The 20,403-nt window shown below is 40.9% G+C and overlaps 1 protein-coding gene across 4 annotated transcripts in view; it reads left to right on the top strand.

The window, feature by feature from the left end:
* The window catches only part of LOC146983437 (myosin-10), a 54,939-nt gene that overhangs the window by 31,887 nt on the left and 2,649 nt on the right, over positions 1-20,403 (top strand). The window contains exons 6-39 of one of the 4 annotated variants that reach the window (XM_085785030.1): positions 37-66; positions 2,617-2,709; positions 4,070-4,133; positions 4,664-4,762; positions 5,252-5,395; positions 5,516-5,611; positions 6,280-6,398; positions 6,607-6,759; positions 7,023-7,196; positions 7,273-7,446; positions 9,033-9,147; positions 9,957-10,019; positions 11,846-12,039; positions 12,225-12,346; positions 12,698-12,767; positions 13,067-13,227; positions 13,354-13,462; positions 13,573-13,704; positions 13,812-14,018; positions 14,172-14,309; positions 14,523-14,646; positions 14,786-14,957; positions 16,279-16,491; positions 16,577-16,721; positions 16,812-17,018; positions 17,540-17,644; positions 17,738-17,890; positions 17,983-18,231; positions 18,456-18,668; positions 18,814-19,026; positions 19,117-19,278; positions 19,364-19,492; positions 19,601-19,689; positions 20,132-20,255. In XM_085785030.1, the coding sequence (XP_085641156.1) occupies positions 37-66; positions 2,617-2,709; positions 4,070-4,133; positions 4,664-4,762; positions 5,252-5,395; positions 5,516-5,611; positions 6,280-6,398; positions 6,607-6,759; positions 7,023-7,196; positions 7,273-7,446; positions 9,033-9,147; positions 9,957-10,019; positions 11,846-12,039; positions 12,225-12,346; positions 12,698-12,767; positions 13,067-13,227; positions 13,354-13,462; positions 13,573-13,704; positions 13,812-14,018; positions 14,172-14,309; positions 14,523-14,646; positions 14,786-14,957; positions 16,279-16,491; positions 16,577-16,721; positions 16,812-17,018; positions 17,540-17,644; positions 17,738-17,890; positions 17,983-18,231; positions 18,456-18,668; positions 18,814-19,026; positions 19,117-19,278; positions 19,364-19,492; positions 19,601-19,689; positions 20,132-20,255 (4,755 nt within the window). The remainder of the gene's footprint in view (positions 1-36; positions 67-2,616; positions 2,710-4,069; positions 4,134-4,663; positions 4,763-5,251; positions 5,396-5,515; positions 5,612-6,279; positions 6,399-6,606; positions 6,760-7,022; positions 7,197-7,272; positions 7,447-9,032; positions 9,148-9,956; positions 10,020-11,845; positions 12,040-12,224; positions 12,347-12,697; positions 12,768-13,066; positions 13,228-13,353; positions 13,463-13,572; positions 13,705-13,811; positions 14,019-14,171; positions 14,310-14,522; positions 14,647-14,785; positions 14,958-16,278; positions 16,492-16,576; positions 16,722-16,811; positions 17,019-17,539; positions 17,645-17,737; positions 17,891-17,982; positions 18,232-18,455; positions 18,669-18,813; positions 19,027-19,116; positions 19,279-19,363; positions 19,493-19,600; positions 19,690-20,131; positions 20,256-20,403) is intronic. The other 3 variants (XM_085785032.1, XM_085785031.1, XM_085785033.1) reach the window with 3 other exon arrangements.

The following is a 20,403-nucleotide window of genomic DNA, read 5'->3' as shown; positions in this document are numbered from 1 at the left end:
TTTTAACACTTGCATTTGTTTATTCATAACAAACAGCCCGAATCTCCCAAAGCATTCAAGCTACAGGCAAGTGAATCTCCCGCTTTCTCAAAAAAAAAAAGTGTGTGACCGCTTTTGATGTCAGTGTGTATGTGCATGCCCCTTCTCTCCAAATCTGTGCTGCTTCTGTAATGATGTTGACCGACTAATCTAAGCTTCTTTCTTTATGAGGTATTTGTTTGTGCTGGCTCAGTCTACTCACATGATTATTTGAAGCCTAGTGAATCTGCCATTAAACCACCAGGCTCATGATAATAAAACACTTTGTTTTATCAGTTGGTTCAGGTTTATTAGAACAGTTGGGAATTAAGATGCTTTATTAGAAACACGTGTCAGTCAAACACAAATAATTAGCTTGTACCTGCTGTTAAACCTGTTCACATTAAGTGCTCGGGAAGTAGTAATGAACTCTGTGTAGCCACGCTGTGTTGGTTCGTTAATCCTCATTTTAAATTTACCTGCCTTGTTGGAAAGTCAGACCATAGCCACACTAAACATCACTCCTCTTCATCTTCTTCATCTAAATTGACTCCATGACATTACAACCCCCAGATGTCAAAGATACTAAAGTTGACAGCAGTTAAATCTTTAATGTATTGATGCATGTTTTCCATAGGTAATGTACTCTAGATGCATGTGTGTACTTTAAAGAGCATTTCAATTAATAATTCATTTCTAGCTTGGCTTACTCTAAAGCCTTGGCTGTGGTTATGTTATTTCAGTTACCAAATGTGCCTTGGAATTCGTGTGTGGCTTTTGTTGCCCAGTCAATAATCAAACACAGGGGGATTTTCTATGTTGGCGTTGAAGCCTAACCTGGATTTTTGGATTTTAATCGGCAATATTTTGTCCCAGAGGTAACACAAATGAGATTCTGCTGACACAGTATTGAATTTGCTCCAATTTCAACTCCAATCCCAACAAAACCTGATAGTTTCTGACTCACCTCCTCTCTACTTGATTTATCCGGTAGCATTTTGTTTTTCTTTCTCCCCTAAACCAGTACCTGATGTTTCTCTGTCCTCTATAATTCTAATAACTGTGGAAACAGAGTGAGTCCTCTAACCGGCAGCTCTGAGCTACACAATCCAGGTGAATGCCCTCTAATATGCTGTGGTTCAGTAGCTTTGAGTGAGAGGCTGTAACTCAGTGCCTCAGCGCTCCCCTGCCGGAGCGCTCCATCCACGCTGACCTCCTTAATGCTGCTTTCCCTCTGCAATGCATTACAGCTGCCTCTGAGCGCAGGCCAGAGGAATGTAGAACCAGGGATCGAGGGAAAGCAAAGATGTGGGGCAGGAGAGGAGATTGGAAGGGGGTGAGCAAGGGGGGAGATGAAGTAGTGGAGGAGAAGTAAAGCAGACCAGAGGTGTTCGAACTTTCATATTTCACTCAGTGAGAAAGACAAATGGGAGAACCTGTTTATCCATGTCATTGCACAGGGATTTATCCACCCAGAACTGTGTTATTCTATGTTAGTCAGGACCTGGAAGATAAAAAGAGAAAATGAGGGGGGATAGATACTCCCTTCCTCTGTTGCTAAAACCCATGTTCTTCAGGAAGTTTGTCTGTAGACCTTCAGCATTACTCAGTGGAGAACTCTCACTCTTGATGTTGTTTCCTTGTCATTTCTTATCATCATACTAATTGAGTTGAGTAATATGAGGCCAAGAGACATTCACATAGGTCAAGGAATTTGTATTGTCCCCCTTTTTTTCTTCCCCAGTCTCACATTCTGTTTTATATCTTATATAAGTAGGGCTATAGATAGTTTTTGTTTCTTTTATCTGCAATTTCTGGCTAGCCAAACAGTCAGCAAGTCAGAGCCCAGAAAATACTTGCTGTGTTTCCTCTGGACAGCCCAGAGGAGTATCTTGGAGTCCGTTCAAGGCAGGGTCCGATCTGCTGTGCTGCAGGTGGTAAAGCTACCTCGAGGGTTATTTCTGTGCTCCAGTGCCCCGGATAGTGGAGGTTGTGTCATGTGTATGGGAATTAGAGGTTTCAGGGACCATAGGGAATGTCCCAACCACCTATCAGTCCAGGTTTTGAGATTTGGGAGGAAGCCATCCGCAACATAACCGCCATGGTGGTACAGCCTTTGGATATATAGGGTATATCATCACAGCCATAGGAATGTGCAGGCCGGAAGCACGCTCTCACTCATCAACCCAACCTAACCGTTCACTATAGGCCATGTGGTGAAACACACTCGCTGAAGTGCCTTTGTGGTTTCACAAGTCCTGTCAAACTGTTTGGTTGTCTTTGCCCCTTAAATTTCTTGAGTTGCCCTGACAAAAATCACATTGTACTGCAGCTGACTGAAGTAAAGCCAGCAGAGCCATGATAAATTGCAGGCTGTCTGAAATATCAGTTTAACATATTGACTTGGCGACATTTTCCCCTACCTGATCTGTTACCAAGAATTTATTTGCCTTGCCAAGTTGTGTATGTTTTGGCAGACGCAGACACATTTGATAAATAGTGATAAAAAGATTCATTACGTGGGGCCAGGCACTAGAGGTGTTTGACAGCTTGTTGGATTCTTACCTCTCTGTCTCTCTCTCTCTCTCTCTCTCACAGGGTGAGTTGGAACGCCAGCTCCTGCAAGCCAACCCCATCCTTGAATCTTTTGGCAATGCCAAGACAGTGAAAAATGACAACTCATCTCGCTTTGTGAGTCTACAGTTCCTCTTTAAAGGATCATTATCTTGATTTAAACATTATGTACAGATAGTATGTATAAGAGACACAGGTTTACTCCAAGTTGGCGATCAGTGGTGCAGTTTACATTAGCCCTAATTAACATAATCCAACAGTATTTCTTCATGGTGAACACAGAAGATGTTTGCCCCACTCTACATTTTTAATATATTCAGACTAACTAAGGATTTACTCATCATCATTGAATTTTAATAGTTTGGCATTTATGGAAATGAAGAGGAGGATGAAATATTTTATGTAATGGATATATATTATATACCAGTAGCTATAGCTTAACTTTGCACAAAGACTCCAAGCAAAAGAAGAAAAAAAAATAGCCTGCTTCTGTCTGAAGGTTAAAAAATCTGCCAACCATCTCAAAAGCTCACTTAGTAACACATTACATCCTGGCCAGGAAACTAGCAAACACTCCAGGAAGTCTTGCTTCCTGCCAAGAAATAGTCCAGATAAAACCCCAGTGTGTTGTTTTCTAACATAGGTTTTCATATGGATTTAACAAATGAGATATAGCATGTCATTAGTGTGCTTTCAGAAGATTTTGTTACCTTTGGATGGAGTTAGACTAGCTGCTTCCCCCTGATTTCAGCCTTTGTGATAAGGTCAACTAACCGGCTTCTGGCTGTAGCTTCATACAGTATTTACTGAACAGACATGAGAATGATATCAGTCTCCAGATAGTTAATAAATGTAGGTTTTCCATATTGTATTCCCTTAAGTTTTTTTTTTATTGTTATTATTATCATCATTCTATTTAAATTATTTTTTCTATGTCTTGTTTCAGTCTCTACCTTCCAATTTTCTAAAAATCTGTTATCCTAAAATGGGCTGATATCACATCTTGAATACTTTGTTGTCTCATCATGTAGTGACGAGTTACAGAAATCACAACAATGCTTGCTGTAAGCCTTTTTTTGTGACCGAGTACATCATGCAGCCAAAATTAACCACCATGGTGCTGGGTTCTCATGAGTCACAGGCTGGCTTAGATGAGGAGCTCTGACCACCAGTAGACAGATGGGCACACACATTTACACACACATTCACTGTCAGGAAACCACAGACTGGGATGCCTGGGATTCTTTCTGACCTGTTAACCTGGCTTTTCCTAATATAGACATTTTATTCTTCAATGCTTTTCTGCTATCTGCAAAAAAAAAACACAAGGTGGTATTTTAAACAGTGCCTGAAGGGAGATGAAATAGTTAGATAAATGTTCCAAAACATACTGACATCATAGGAGTCCTAATAAAATATTTCAATAAATTCAACAACTGATGTTTAACACATTTTCATGTTTGTTTTTTCCTTGCAGGGGAAGTTCATCAGAGTCAACTTTGACGTCACAGGCTACATTGTTGGGGCCAATATTGAGACTTGTATCCTCCTTACTGACCATTAAAGGACTGTCTGAAAAATAAAAAGCTAAAATAAAGGGTACACACAGAGTTGAGAGCTGAGAGTAGTGGTTTGGCTATTGGACTCACCATTGCCAATGCTTAACCACAGAAATGCCTTTCTTGCTCTGTATATTCCAGAGTTACAGAGCACTGGGCTGTAATGAAACCATTTTTATCTGCATTCCTTCTTTTATTGGAGTTTATTAATGCCTGGAAGAAAAATAAGGGACTAGGTTAATTTGGCTAAAATGTCTTTTTTTGCAACACTTGTGGAAAGAGTGAATTTATTTGTAGATTAGAATTAGATTTTATTCCCGTGTGATTTTGACGGTTCTATGCTATTTCAGATGCATCTGCTGTGTGCTTTACGGGATTTTTTGTCAGAACATAGTAGCTGCATAGATCACTGAAAATGTGATACAAAAGTCACAATACTACAGCAGTGACAGTATCGACTGCTTCATATTCGTGTTGTGATTAAATTGTCGGTCCTTAAGCTCTGCTCTCAGATCTTCTGGAGAAGTCGAGGGCCATTCGACAGGCCAAAGATGAGAGGACCTTCCACATTTTTTACCGTCTGCTTGCAGGGGCCGGAGAGCATCTCCGGAGTGAGTGTCTGAGTCTTACTATGAGGAGAAATCAGGATAAACAAAACCATGAGAGAAGGGACAGTGAGGTTTAATGTGTGTGCTAATTTGCTTCAGGCAAAGAACAGAGGTTTAGACAGAAGGTTTGAATTAGCACCAGTGCAACAAATCTTTCTCTCTCGTTAACTTTTAATTTAGCTTGTTAGTGCATTGTTTCATGATGATGCAGAAGATCTTTAGACAACATATTTTACTTATGAACTAATGAATTTTAAAGTTGACATCATCTCTTGTTTGCTCATGGACTCTCTGTCTAAAGTGAATTGTCTTCAATTAAAATGGATGTAAATCTAACACAAAATCAGAAAATTTTGCAACCATCATTCAAATTGTTGCTTTTGAGTACAATCTCAACATGTACCAAACACATACACAACACAAAGAAGAAAGATGAGAGTGCTGATCTAAATTAACGTGCGAATATATGAACAATTTTCTTTCCCTCTCCAGCGGACCTGCTCCTCGAAGGCTTTAACAACTACCGTTTCCTGTCAAATGGTAACATTCCCATCCCTGGTCAACAGGACAAGGATAATTTCCAGGAGACAATGGAGGCCATGCACATCATGAGCTTCAACCACGAGGAGATTGTCTGTGAGTACTGCTTCCAGATGTTCCCTGAAATGTAGTATACTTCTTTTATTTCCCCCTTGTACTCAGTCATTACCTACTTTCCCCATGGGGACCAATAAAGTGTTATCATATCCTTCCCAGGCATGTTGAAGGTGGTCTCTGCAGTGCTGCAGTTTGGCAACATTGTCTTCAAGAAGGAGAGAAACACGGATCAGGCTTCAATGCCTGAGAACACAGGTAAAAATCCAACATACAGACATAGTAAAACATGGACACACTCCCTAGTGTATGTCATCAACCCAGATAATAAGATGACTGTGACCCATAGCTTCCATAACAACAGGTGATGGAAAACCTTCTGCTCAAATCCATGTAATACATGCTCCCACTGTGAGCACATGCTTTATTAGAAACATGATTACAATGAAGTCAGATTATGAGTCTCATGGTAGTTGAATGCTTGTAACGTCTGGCTCATTTCAGCACCATCACATGCTGCTGTAGTCTGGACTATACTGTAGACACAAACTGTTCAGTATGAGAAATTACATCAGATGAAATATTAGTGATGTTAGTATTACAGTATAAGTAATATCTTGGGGTAAGACCAATTAAACATACTAGTTCTAGCTCCCTAAGACCTCACTTGAAGAAAGCTATTGACTCACTTAGGGTTTCGGCCCAGACAGAATATGTAATGTTATAGTCATATATACTGGATTGTTAAAACAGACCTAGGTAGTGTTGTCTTTACACTTTTTTCATTTTTGATTCGATTATTTGAACCTAGCTTTAAGCTTAGACTCTGAGGATCTGATGTTATGTTATGAAACCAGATATGTTGAACGCTTATATAATGTACTAATGTAGTAAGGTACTTGCTATCTGCTCCCTCACTTTTCAAGCCGCACAGAAGCTTTGCCACCTGCTTGGAATGAATGTTATGGAGTTCACCAGAGCGATCCTCACCCCGAGGATCAAAGTGGGACGAGACTATGTGCAGAAGGCACAGACCAAAGAACAGGTAAGGTGCCACCGAGCAGGATGAACAATGATAACACCTGCTATTAAATTATGCATAACATCAAATTGAATTCTTGTTTTGTTCCAAACTATTACAGCGACACAATGTTTATAAACATTGGTATGTACTTATCGCTTGGTGGGTTATGTATTATTAATGATGTCTTTCATACTCTCTCTGGTCCTGTGCTCTGTCTTTTTTCCTTCAGGCTGACTTCGCTGTCGAAGCCCTGGCCAAGGCAACATATGAGCGTCTGTTCCGATGGCTGGTCCACCGCATCAACAAGGCCCTGGACAGGACCAAACGCCAGGGGGCATCGTTCATCGGCATCCTGGACATAGCTGGCTTTGAAATCTTTGAGGTGCTGACTGATAACACTTAACAATCTAACACAAATTCATTCACATCAAATACATTTAGCCTTCAGACATTGCAGTGTTTTTCCATTACATGTAGATTAAACTGTCAAGTAGAGTTTTTAAAAGATTTGGTGATTAAAACACGCACTTTAAACCAATAATATCGACTAAATGTTATGCAATATACTGTATAATTGCAAAACAATCAATAATAGAATACCATAACTAACTAATAACTCACTTCTGTTTCATACTTTCTTTGCAGCTGAACTCATTTGAGCAGCTTTGCATCAACTACACCAACGAGAAGCTGCAGCAGCTCTTCAACCACACCATGTTCATCCTGGAGCAGGAGGAGTATCAGAGAGAGGGCATCGAGTGGAGCTTCATCGACTTTGGCCTGGACCTGCAGCCCTGCATCGACCTCATTGAGAGGCCGGTCAGTGTTTTCTGTCTGGCTGTCTGGCTGTGTGTGTGCTATGAATATTTGTATTTACCTAAATTTGTCTCCTCAGAATAACCCCCCTGGTATTCTGGCTCTGCTGGATGAGGAGTGCTGGTTCCCTAAGGCCACAGACAAGACCTTTGTTGATAAAGTGCTGCAGGAGCAGGGCACACACACCAAGTTTCAGAAGCCGCGTCAGCTCAAGGACAAAGCTGACTTCTGCATCATTCACTATGCAGGGCGGGTACGTACATCCCATTAAGCTGTCTGGTGTTCCGACTCTTTTCCTGGGACTGGTAGCTGGTTGTGCTCAAATATGCTAGTGCTCTTGCACAGTCCTTTGAAATAGAAAAAATGAAATATGTACTTTTGGAAACCTTTATTCACACCCTCTCTATAGGGTCAGATTTATACATGTTTTATATGTTTTCCTTATGCAAAAAAAACTCTGTTTCTGGGATGTTTTGCAGTCTCTCTCAGAGCCACAGACTCTGCTCCTCCAAAAGCGCACTTAACCAGGTCATTGCCTGAAAACAATAGCCCAGTTGTCATAGTGCTTCTGCAGGAAACCCACATCTGGTTCGCATTGGTGCGAGATTGAGTCTTTGGTGCCTGGTGGTTACATAACTGAGGTTTTCAACTTTCACCCTTTTGTATGGTGGTCTGCCATCTGCAAAGAGAAAACGATACTGCACTGCATTCCAGGGAGGACGCTTGTCAGTCATCGTGTGAAATCTGATACAGCCCCTAGGGTGATAGTTAAATTAAGTTTACCCCTCTGTTTTTTCTCTCTATTGTACATATAATACTTTATTTGAACACAGTGAAGCACATCAGTCAGCCTTGTCTAAACATTAGTCCTGGATCTGAGTCTGTCGGTGACAAACAGGTGAAAATCTCAGATTCAGCCACATAGTAAGCATCCAGTATTTGACACCATGGCCAGGATTTAATTTGAACTTCATCAAATAAATCCAGCGTGACAGTGTGATACCGAAGAGGAAAATAAGTGCAAACACTGTGAGTTTGCTTTTCCAGGATTCTGATGAAAGCCATATGGAGATCTTACATTCCTCCTCTCAGGTTGCTGACCATGTCAGTTACTTGTTATGCTCTCCTCTAATCCAACACTCCTCATAGTATGTTAGACGTTTGAAAAACACATACAAGTCAAAGTTATCATCATGTTACAGAAACTAATCGCATCAACACGATAGGTTCCAGTTTGAACCGACTGTGCTGTCAGTCAAATGTAATGTCCAAATAACTCAAAGTCTTTCACCCTCATACAATGAGTGTTCTTGGTTCAGTATTAAATGTGATTGTTTGATCTGATTTGCTGAACTTTCTACTACTCACTGTATAGTCTGCTCATACAGCACATCTGGCACTGCCTCCAAGTCCAAACAACGGCTGCATGGTCTGGAAACACTACGAGCCAGATCTAGCTGTCAGTTAACACGGACTGTTACAGACAGGTGAAGCAACAGACCAGCGGCAGTTAATCAGAGGCTGAAAGCCAATAATCAAAAAATGTATTTTTAAAGCATTTTTTCTTTTACACTGCTGTCACTGGGGTATAAGAGTAAAACAGCAGAAAGAGATTGGATGAGATATTGTCCAAAAAGGAAATCTGGTTTAATGCAGAGTGATTTTGCTTTTTTGTGGGTGCATACAGCATATTATAACTTAGCCGGCAACTACCTTCAAATAATTTTCATTTGTCATTTATTATATATTAAAAAAATACAATTTCATCTGGGACTTTGGAGGAAATAAAAATGCCATATAACTTAATCTTAAAATAATACTGAGGAATTGTTTCCGTAGGTGGACTATAAAGCTGATGAATGGCTCATGAAGAACATGGATCCCCTAAATGACAATGTGGCCACGCTGCTGCACCAGTCAACCGACAAGTTTGTGGCTGAGCTCTGGAAAGATGGTGAGTCACTTTCTGAGCAGGAACTCTTCAAGTTTTTAGAAGAACAGAAGTATATTGTTACACAGTATATGTTTATCAGCTAAGAAATTCTAATGGACCTGCATTTTTCTGTATGAGTCCAGAAGGATGTTACACAGTGCAGCAAACACTGGACAAATTAGAGACATAAATAGATAGAACTCAGTTATAAAATCTTTTCACTGATCTAATAAAAAGGAGAAAGTTACTCTCTCTCCTCTCTCAGACCCCCTCTGTAAGTTATCTAGCAGTGTGCTTCACTGGTTTAATGTGAGATGAGTTTTAACAGCAAAAACATCCAAGTGTGAGAGGGAAAACCACAGCCCAGGACACTCAGAGCTCAGAGCTCAGTGATTCATTGTTAATCCTGTATGTTCCTACCCTTTGAGTGCACTGTTAATATTTCAGTCAGATGGGAACCATGGCTTTCATTATCCTTATTTTAATTTGGCATTAATTATGTCTTTTTATGGGATCAGCAAAAGGTCAAAAGGGAAGCAAAATGGCTTTATAACACTTTCTGGACTAATCTTTCCCCAGAGCAGCGGTCATCTGTGATAACCCAACACTTGCTTTAAATGATAAGGTTTTGATAACATGCATGCACCTGTAGTATGACAGTAGATGAACTGACATTTACTCTTTAATCCTCTTTTTTTAATAGCTAATCAATGCTTGTGAACGTTTGTGTGGGTGTGTGGTGTGATGGGTTGTATGTGTGTGTTTGCATGTAGTCTTTTTCTCTCTCACTCTCCTGTCTTCTTCCTGTGTCTGTGTCTCTGTTGCTGTAGACATTCAGACGTTTCAGAGAGCTTCTTTCTATGACAATGTGTCTGGGCTCCATGAAGCTCCAGGTGAATGATAGTAACACGTAAACTACTTCATGTACCACTGGCTTCTCTTCATCCTCGCCACTGGAGGGCTCATTGGTTCCTTGTCTTGTCATGGCTGCAGTATGCACCCCTCTGAAAGCTCCCCTCTGGCTTTGCATGGCTGCACTGCTGCTGTGTTTAAAACCTCTAAAAAGTACTAAAAAGGTCTGTTTAACTATCAGTACTGGTGGCTTACTGCCACTAAAGTTATTTTAATGACATTTGCTGGAATAATTAACCAGGCTTTTTATTTATTTAGCTTGTAATCATGGCAAGAAATGTTTCAAAGGGAAAAAAGATACAATCATTGACAAAATAATATATACATAATATTATTATAGATATTATCAATGAATGTTTGCCTGCTGCTGCTTTTAGGGCCTGATCCATTTTGGTTGACCAGAAAAGGCACAATAGGTAGACTGATGGTGGCCCACTGTGACTAAAGAGGCTGTCATCACACCGAAACATTTCAAATGATGCCGTGATTAGCAGTCCTCTGACTGTACTGATACAGATCTATTTAAAGATATCCCAGTGACTATATAATCTTTTTTTGCATTCAGTCTTAAGCTAGGGTATGACAGCAGATGGAAAGAAATGACAGTGACCAAACACGAGGAGGATCAGTGGATCCATTGATTCAAGTTCCTGTTTACTCAGAGCAGACATTTATATGTACAGAGAGAGTGGAACATCTGAGGAATCCACATGCCAGTTATCTAATCCAACTCTGTCATTAATCTTTTTCTACGGAAGGAGGAGCACAGAGGAGAGGCAGAGTTGCTGAACTGTTTTCCATTTGTGGGTTTGACAGGGAAAATCTTATCATAGGGATGACTTAAAACAGTTATCGTCCAGTTTTCATTTAAATTCAAACAATGTTGATTTTTGGTAAATGGGTGCCAAAAATACACAAGGTTTCTATTTGTATTTTTTGTCTTTGTTGTCTAGAATAGTGTATGCTTTGGTTTATTAATGTTGTGGGAATTACATTTTGTACCATCAGTGAATGCTTAAGTTAAATATGAAGTTTTCAATTGTCTGTTTTATTTATATACCACCAGATCACATCAGGAGTGAGGTACCTGACAAATAGGCCACATAGAAGGCTTACATACTGCAGTTGAGGGAAAACAACACTGGTCTAGTGTGGCCAAAAATTTGCATTCATATTATACCCAACAAGAAATAAGTCACTGGGTTAGTACTGGGTATAATACTCATATATTCAGTTTGTTTTTTGTGATTGTTTTAGTAATAATTTAGTGGTTGATATGAAATAGTCTGATAATTCCCCTGTCATGACATCACATAATTTGTTCTACATATTTAATGAAGATTTTTTTTCACTTTCCTGACTGTAAAACATTTTATTGCTGTCTCAAATGACTCAAATCAACTAGATCCTGCTTCAAATCATGTTTGATTAAAGGCCTGTTGATGAGATGACCGGCCGACAGAAAGCAGCACTGTGTGTGTGCAACATGTTGTGTACATGTTGTGTTGCATCAGTTTGTCTTCATGCTTTATCATGAAAATAGAAAAGAGCAAATCCTGCTCTGTTGAACTCATCAATGTTTATTGGCAACTTTTCCTGATGAATATTCAGATTTGATGTGAAAACCAATAAAAGCAAAGTGATTGTCTTTTTTCTGTTTTTATGTAAGTATGCAGCTCTTTAATTCTGTACTTTGAAGATCTCGTAGCAAATCTATCAGTAAAAACCAGCATCAGAAAAATCACATATGTATTCCTCCATTAATATAACTATCTCTCTTTCTCTTCACCTCACATTTCATCACCAGTCGATCGGATCGTGGGTCTTGACCAGGTTGCAGGCATGAATGAGACGGCGTTCGGTGCCGCCTACAAGACTAAGAAGGGCATGTTCCGCACCGTGGGACAACTGTACAAGGAGCAGTTGTCAAAGCTGATGGCCACACTGAGAAACACCAACCCCAACTTTGTCCGCTGCATCATCCCCAACCATGAAAAACGGGCAAGTCTCTCATTTCATTATCAGTATTTTTCTCTGAATTGCCTTTATCTTCATCACACTTCTGTCACCATGTTAATACACTTTGTGAGATTGTTGAATCATATGTAGTAATGTAATCGTGAGTTGGGCTTTTGATGAGATGCACTTGAACTCACTGTAGTGACCACCTCTTCCTCCTCTCACAGGCTGGTAAACTGGACCCCCACCTGGTTCTGGATCAGCTGAGGTGTAATGGTGTGCTGGAGGGGATCCGTATCTGCAGACAGGGTTTCCCCAACCGCATCGTCTTCCAGGAGTTCAGACAGAGGTAATGTTTCGCCTCTCACTCACCACATTACCTGTTTCCAGTTTAGTGGATTTAAACTATAATATTAAGCATGTCATTTGACTTATTTTTAAAACACCATGATATAAATGGGATAATATAAGAATATATTATTGTTAGAAACATTTTGTGTTGCACATACAAGACAGAGTACTACTACAGTGTTTAATATACAATATGCAGCTCTCAGAGGTCGAGCACTATGCTTTGTGTAGATTGATCTTGTGAGTCTCTTAATAAGGTCTGTATCTTTTGAGGAAGACTTTTGCCCCCTCTAGTTTTAGCTTGTAAAACTATCCTAATGAATCTATGTCATCTCTGCTCTTTGTCCAGGTATGAGATCCTCACTCCGAACGCCATTCCCAAAGGCTTCATGGATGGCAAGCAGGCCTGTGAGAGAATGGTAAGGCCTTGAGCAGTCTCAGTTTAGAAAAAGTGTAAACAATCTTGACTGCTGCCTCAGAGGTCTCATTTCAAACAAGAGGCTTCTTTTATTATGGTTTTCTCATTGTGAGGCAGACTGTATGTTTATCATTTGAGAGTACAGAATAAATAAGACTAAGAATCACCTTGTGTTTACACAAGAAATCTAAATATAAAGTTTATTTTATTTTTTCCCCTTAATTCCTGCCTGTTGCATAACAAGGGGTGTCTATTAAGTTGAACATCTCTTTACCTTTTATGTCCCTTTCTCTTTGGCAGATTCAAGCCCTGGAGCTGGACAGTAACCTATTTCGTATTGGCCAGAGTAAGATCTTCTTCAGGGCCGGAGTCCTGGCTCACTTGGAGGAGGAGAGGGACCTGAAGATCACTGACATTATCATCTATTTCCAAGCTGTCTGTCGAGGTTATCTGGCACGCAAGTAAGAGCTGCTCTGCCACTGCTGAGTACTCCTCATTTCTATGTATTTGATTAAAAAACAACAACATGTATTTCACTGTTGTCTCACTTAGTCTTTGTTTTCCTCCCCTCTTTTTAAACTCTGCAGGGCTTTTGCAAAGAAGCAGCAGCAGCTCAGTGCTCTGAAAGTTCTCCAGAGAAACTGTGCTGCCTATCTAAAGCTGCGTCACTGGCAGTGGTGGAGACTCTTCACCAAGGTGTGTGTTAGTGTGTATGTGCTTGACCTAGGGGATAAAGGCCATCAAATGTTGCAGTTATGATCTGTCTCCTCCTCCACTGAATCTTTTCCAATCACGTGCACTCGCAGGTGAAGCCTCTGCTGCAGGTGACCAGGCAGGAGGAGGAGATGCAGGCTAAAGATGAGGAGTTGGTCAAGGTGAAGGAGAAACAGACCAAGGTGGAGGGAGAGCTGGTGGAGATGGAGAGAAAACACCAGCAGGTCAGTCCTAACCATAGTCGTCAGAGTAAATTATATTGAATTATACGTACATGGTTTCAATTATGAAAAACTAAAGGTTTAAAGGTTTAAACATCATGTTTGTGCAGTTGATGGAGGAGAAAAACATCCTAGCAGAGCAGCTGCAGGCAGAGACAGAGCTGTTTGCAGAGGCCGAGGAGATGAGAGCTCGTCTAGCGTCTAAAAAGCAAGAGCTGGAGGAGATCCTTCATGACCTGGAGTCCCGGCTGGAGGAAGAAGAGGAGAGAACCCAGGGCATGCAGAACGAGAAGAAGAAGATGCAGTCCCACATCCAGGTGTGCATTACTCATGCAACATCAAAGTAATAGTTACTGAAAACCAATTGTTGCACTGTGGGAATTATGTTTGTTTGTCTCAAATTATGTAACTTCAAATGTCTTTTTACTAATAGTGTTTACTCCCATGATTCAATACTTGTGTGTGTGTAGGACCTGGAAGAACAGTTGGATGAGGAGGAGGCTGCCAGGCAGAAGCTGCAACTGGAGAAAGTGACCGCTGAGGCCAAAATGAAAAAATTTGAAGAGGACATTTTGCTACTGGAGGACCAGAACTCCAAGTTCCACAAGGTGAGAGAAGTGGAGGCTCCGAAGGTCAAATTTTAGACTTTTTTGAATGGAAAGAGAAAATGTGTAGAATTGTGAAGACTTGTTTTTAAATAAAGGTGATCAAGTATCATACAGTTCCTGGGTATTCACCTTAACTGCACAGGAAGATACAGAAAAAAGTTTGTGCTAACCTCTCACCTAATCTGCCTGTATGTCTTTCTCTCCCGCATTTAGGAAAAGAAACTGATGGAGGACAGAATCAACGAGATGACCTCGTTGCTAGCTGAAGAAGAGGAGAAGGCCAAGAACTTGGGCAAGGTCAAGAACAAGCAGGAGATGATGATGGTCGACCTGGAGGGTAAAGGACTCAAGTCAAATAGAGAGAGTCAAACAGAGTGTAATAAATAGGCCGCATAATTTTCAGCATCTACAATGAAAATATTTTCCTTTGTGTTAACTAATTGTCATGTTATCATATGCTGTCTTTTCTAATTCAGAGAGACTGAAGAAGGAGGAGAAGACTCGTCAGGAGCTAGAGAAGGCAAAGAGGAAGCTGGACGGGGAGACGACTGACCTCCAGGACCAAATATCTGAGCTGCAGGGCCAGATAGAGGAGCAGAAACTCCAAATGAGCAAGAAGGAAGATGAGCAGCAGATGATGCAGGCTAGGTAGGAAATAGTGAGACCACTATCAAAGAGAATGGAACAAATTTATTCAGTGTCAGTGAAATCTGTTCACCAACAAGTATTACATAACTTGTGAGCTAAATATGGGTTTTAATATTGAGTCATTGAGATTCTGCTGCATGATGTGAGTGAGTTTGAGGTAAGTGCTACATAACTGTGCAGAATGATCATCACACTAAACACAGACATTCACACCTGCCATTTTATATGGTGCATTTTATTGGACTGACCACACACCAGATACAGCAGCAGCGCCTATAAAAACAGTCTGGCTTCGTGACATCACCCGTATTTATTCACTGACTCTCACCAACACCAGCATGAAATCTGGCGTACATGTCATTTATGTGGTAATAATATGCATTTGTGTGTGTTGGACTGTGATAGGCAGTGACGTTTACAGTATGCAGCTCCTCCAAGACTGTTCCTCAAACAATGACTGAGCATCAACTGCTTCTTGTAGTTCTGCATCTGCTGCCACCAAGTGGAGATGATGTGTATTAGTCCACTGCAGGGGCTGAGAGTTTTTTAATATTCTATTATTTATTATTAATAATTAACACAGGAGCAATAAAATTGAATTGAATTTAAAGGAAAACTGCAAATATATTCATGAGGTGTTGTGGTCGTACATGTTTATAAATGATTGAGGAGTCTGTCTGATGGCATTTTATATATTTTTTGTCATATACCATCACTGTTGCATAGGGATGTCATGATTACAAATTTTCTTGGCACAATTATTGTCAGAAAAATAATCACGGTGTTACGATTATCACGATTATTATGCATTAATTAATTTCACAACACTATGAATGTGTAAAATCAAATATAGTCAAAATATAATTACATTACTCATTGTTTACACAAAGTATTTCAAGTATCTAATAATATATGACCAATTATTAATCCCCCAGAGGAAGGGTTTGAAATATTCAAGTCATAAATTGTCATCTATACCAGATGTTTACGTTTATTTTAATCGTTTTTTGTTTTATTTTGTTGTTGTTTTTTAATACAAATGACACGCTAACATTTAAATTCCTACCAATGCAATGTTACGTTAGTTAAGTGGACCAGTATCTGAGCATTTTTTGGCGCACATCTACCGATATGGTTCCGACATAATCTTTTTTGGTTAGTGACGGTATTTAGGAATCTTTACGATTAATTAATTGTGGCGTTTAATACTGCGATTAATTGTGAAAACAAGTAATCGTGACATCCCTACTGTTGCAATTTTGTGTCCAATTTCTATCTGAGCTTTTGTGGTATGTTCTTCACTGCTCTTGGTGTAAAACAGGGGTGAGGACGAGGTTAGCCAGAAGAACAATGCTCTGAAGCAGGTGAGGGAGCTGCAGGCCCAGCTGTCTGAGCTGCAGGAGGACATGGAGTCAGAGAAACAGGCCAGGAACAAGGCAGAGAAACTCAAGAGGGACTTGAGTGAAGAACTTGAGGCTCTTAAAACTGAACTAGAAGACACCCTGGATACGACAGCTGCCCAGCAGGAGCTGAGGTACAGTACTGCACTGCATTTTGAGTGTAATTGTTGAAACCAACAGGAAAGTTCTGACTTTTTTTTGTGTCCCTGTTCTCTGTAGGACAAAGCGTGAACAGGAGGTTGCGGAACTGAAGAAGGCTCTCGATGAGGAGACTAAAAGCCACGAGTCTCAGATCCAGGAGATGCGGCAGAGACATGGCACTGCCTTGGAAGAGCTGTCTGAACAGCTGGAACAAGCCAAGAGGGTAACATCCTTTTCCACAGTTGATCTAATATCACAAGAAATCAAATCAATCCACAAAACAACACTGATGTTTACTGTTGATTACCTGTAGTTCAAGGCTAACCTGGAGAAGACCAAGCAGAGCCAAGAGACTGCCAACAAGGAGCTGGCCAGTGAGGTCAAGGGCCTGCAGCAGGCAAAGACGGAGTCTGAGCACAAGAGGAAGAAACTGGAGTCTCAGCTGCAGGAGTTCATGGCCAGAGTGACCGAGGGAGAGAGAGCCAAGGGAGAACTGGGTGACCGCATGCACAAACTGCAGGTGACTAGAGTGGATGCAAACATGTTTGAATCAATGCAGCAAGTGTTTTGTTTTGGTAATGAATACAACCAGAAAATGATTTCATTTAATGAATGGACCCTTTGAAATTGCATAATGCTCATGCTATTGCTTAATGTTATTCATAATTGTCTTATCTTTACTGTTAACTGACAATAAGGATTTTTTTTTTTAGGATTCTAAAACCATTATAAGAGTTTTACAACATGCAGGAGGAATCAAAATGTGTTTTGTTTACAGAGACTAATCTATTCAGAACATTACATCCTAATCTTGTCAGTGAACAGTCACTTAATTTCCCCTTGTGGGACAAATAAAGTTTATTTGATTTGATTTGATTAATGAGTCTCAGCTAATGTTCAGGAATACATTTCAAAATGACCATCCTTACTCCTCGTTATGTTACAAGATCAAAACTAAGTTTATTCTCCTTTATATATCATTTCTGAATCAACAAGCATTTGTTATTACAGTGTAAATTGTATTCGAATTTCTCCATGCAGACTGAGTTGGACAATGTGTCAGCCTTGCTGGAAGATTCAGAGAGGAAGGGGATCAAGATGACCAAGGATGTGGCCGGACTGGAGAGTCAGCTGCAGGACTCGCAGGTGATGTACAGTATCTCTGAATTTTAATAATCAAGGCAGTTTTAGTGAATGCTTTCTGTTGTACTAACCTTTGAACAAATATTTGTCCTGTAGGAGCTGCTCCAGGAAGAGACGCGTCAGAAACTGAACCTCAGCAGTCGTATACGGCAGCTGGAGGAGGAGAAGAACGCTGTGCAGGAGCAGCAGGAGGAGGACGAGGAGGCGCGCAAGAATCTGGAGAAACAATTGTTGACCCTACAGGCTCAGGTAGGACATTTGCTTCTATTAGAAAAACAATAATTCAAATATTTCTGTGATTTTTTTTTTTTAATTCAGGCTCTTGCTTTTTCTGTTGATAGTTATCAGAGAGCAAGAAGAAGCTGGAGGATGATGTTGGAACAATAGAGAGCCTGGAGGAGGTGAAGAAGAAGCTGCAGAAGGACATGGAGCTTGGCTCACAGCGTCTGGAAGAGAAAACCATCGCCTTTGAAAAGATGGAGAAGACAAAGACTCGTCTGCAGCAGGAGCTCGATGATCTAACTGTTGACCTGGATCACCAGCGACAAATTGTCTCCAACCTGGAAAAGAAGCAAAAGAAGTTCGACCAGGTGAGGATGCCCAAAGTTGGTCTGGGAGATTCTGAAAGGTTTTCTGGAAAATAACTTTGGATTGAGTAAGTTGGATTTAGATTTTAAACATTACACTTCAGTATAGAGAGAGTTCAGGAGGCAAAATTCATTTATTTCATCACTCCAAAAATAATAAAATAATCACAATACCTAATGTAACTTTCATAAAATTTCAGTTTGTAATCTGATGTCCTCCTTCATAGATGCTAGCTGAAGAGAAGAGCATCTCAGCTCGCTATGCTGAGGAACGCGACCGTGCTGAAGCTGAGGCCAGAGAAAAGGAGACAAAAGCTCTGTCCATGACCAGAGCTCTGGACGAGGCTCTGGAGGCCAAAGAGGAGCTGGAGAGGGTTAACAAGCAGCTCCGCGCTGAAATGGAAGATCTGATGAGCTCAAAGGACGATGTGGGCAAGAATGTGAGTATTAGGGTCAACTAAGTACATAATACTTAAATATACATACATACTATATATATTCTGGGACCTCTTTTTGGACCCCACTGTACGTCTGACAGTAGAGCAGTAATTTCACCAAGCGTTCTCTCTATCTTCTCCCTGTCAGGTCCATGAGCTGGAGAAGTCCAAACGCACTCTGGAGCAGCAGCTGGAGGAGATGAAGACTCAGCTGGAGGAGTTGGAGGACGAGCTGCAGGCCACCGAGGACGCCAAGCTGCGTTTGGAGGTCAACATGCAGGCCATGAAGGCCCAGTATGAGAGAGACCTTCAGGGTCGCGACGACCAGAACGATGAGAAGAAGAGAGCGCTGGTCAAACAGGTGCAGAATAACACTCAACACTGAAGAACAACATTGTAACAACAGTTTGATCCCATTAGACTAAAGATTTGTACTGGCTCCTCCTTCCAGGTGCGAGAGATGGAGGCGGAGTTGGAGGATGAAAGGAAGCAAAGAGGTCTGGCTGTGGCCGCCAAGAAGAAACTGGAGATGGATTTGAAGGACATAGAGAGTCACATAGAGGGAGCCAACAAGGCCCGAGATGAAGCCATCAAACAGCTGCGCAAGTTACAGGTGCAGATTTGATACATGTTTGAATCGGTTATGGGTTGCACATTGATTCAACCATTCATACCTCTTTGTTTATTCGCACCATCAGGCCCAAATGAAGGACTACCAGAGGGAGCTGGAAGACGCCCGAGCTTCCAGAGATGATATTTTTGCCATATCCAAGGAAAATGAGAAGAAACTCAAAAGTCTGGAGGCTGAGATTGTTCAGCTACATGAGGTAAAGGATGATGGGAGGGTCCTGGGCTGTTGATTTAAGGGTGATAGAATACGATATTTATTGTTTCATCTGATGACTCTGTCTCTCACCTTTGACCTGTCTCTGCAGGACCTGGCAGCGTCTGAGAGGGGCCGACGCCACGCAGAGCAGGAACGGGATGAGCTGCAAGATGAGATCTCGAACAGCACCTCTGGAAAGTAGGTTCCACTCACATCATAGTATCTGTCAACAGATGCATGAAAACAGAGAGAGGGTGTTATAATACTAGGTCACATCTCTTGTATTAAACATTACTGCACTATTATTTATTTTGCACACCATAATTATTTCATTTTCCAGGCATAGTAGGCTCATCAAAAAAAGTAAATCATTGTCCACCAAATTACATTTAATAAGATATAATAAGGATTTTTCTCCACACTGAGTCCAAGAATCATCTCATTAACAACCTGAACTCTGTTTTTCCTGTAACTGGCAAACTACAGCCATAATATTCTGATTAAAATCCTGAATCAATATTGATCATTTCTAGGCAGCTCCTTTCAGAAGGCTGTGTGGTCTTCTTTCTCAAACAGACAGAGGAGTCACATTTTGATGTTGTTGTTTCTTTTCTGACATCTCATGGTCTTTGTGTGTCAGGTCGGCTCTGATGGATGAGAAGAGGAGGCTGGAGGCTCGTATCGCCCAGCTGGAGGAGGAGCTGGAGGAGGAGCAGGGGAACATGGAGCTGCTCAACGACCGCTTCAGGAAGACGACCATGCAGGTATGATGTGATAGTGGAGAAGCACCTTATTGATCATCTCTATTGATCCCAGTTGTTATCAATAGATTGTGATTTGTAAGAGTTTTAACAGGACATGCTTATTTTCTTTCACTGTACACCCTACACCTTCACCCCTCCTCTATCCGTG

The sequence above is a fragment of the Trachurus japonicus genome, chromosome 8 (genome assembly GCF_045865225.1).
Source record: "Trachurus japonicus isolate A0001 chromosome 8, Traja_1.0".
Lineage (NCBI taxonomy): Eukaryota > Metazoa > Chordata > Actinopteri > Carangiformes > Carangidae > Trachurus > Trachurus japonicus.
Note: the sequence above shows the minus strand (reverse complement) of the source record. Positions and strands in the feature narration are given on the sequence as shown.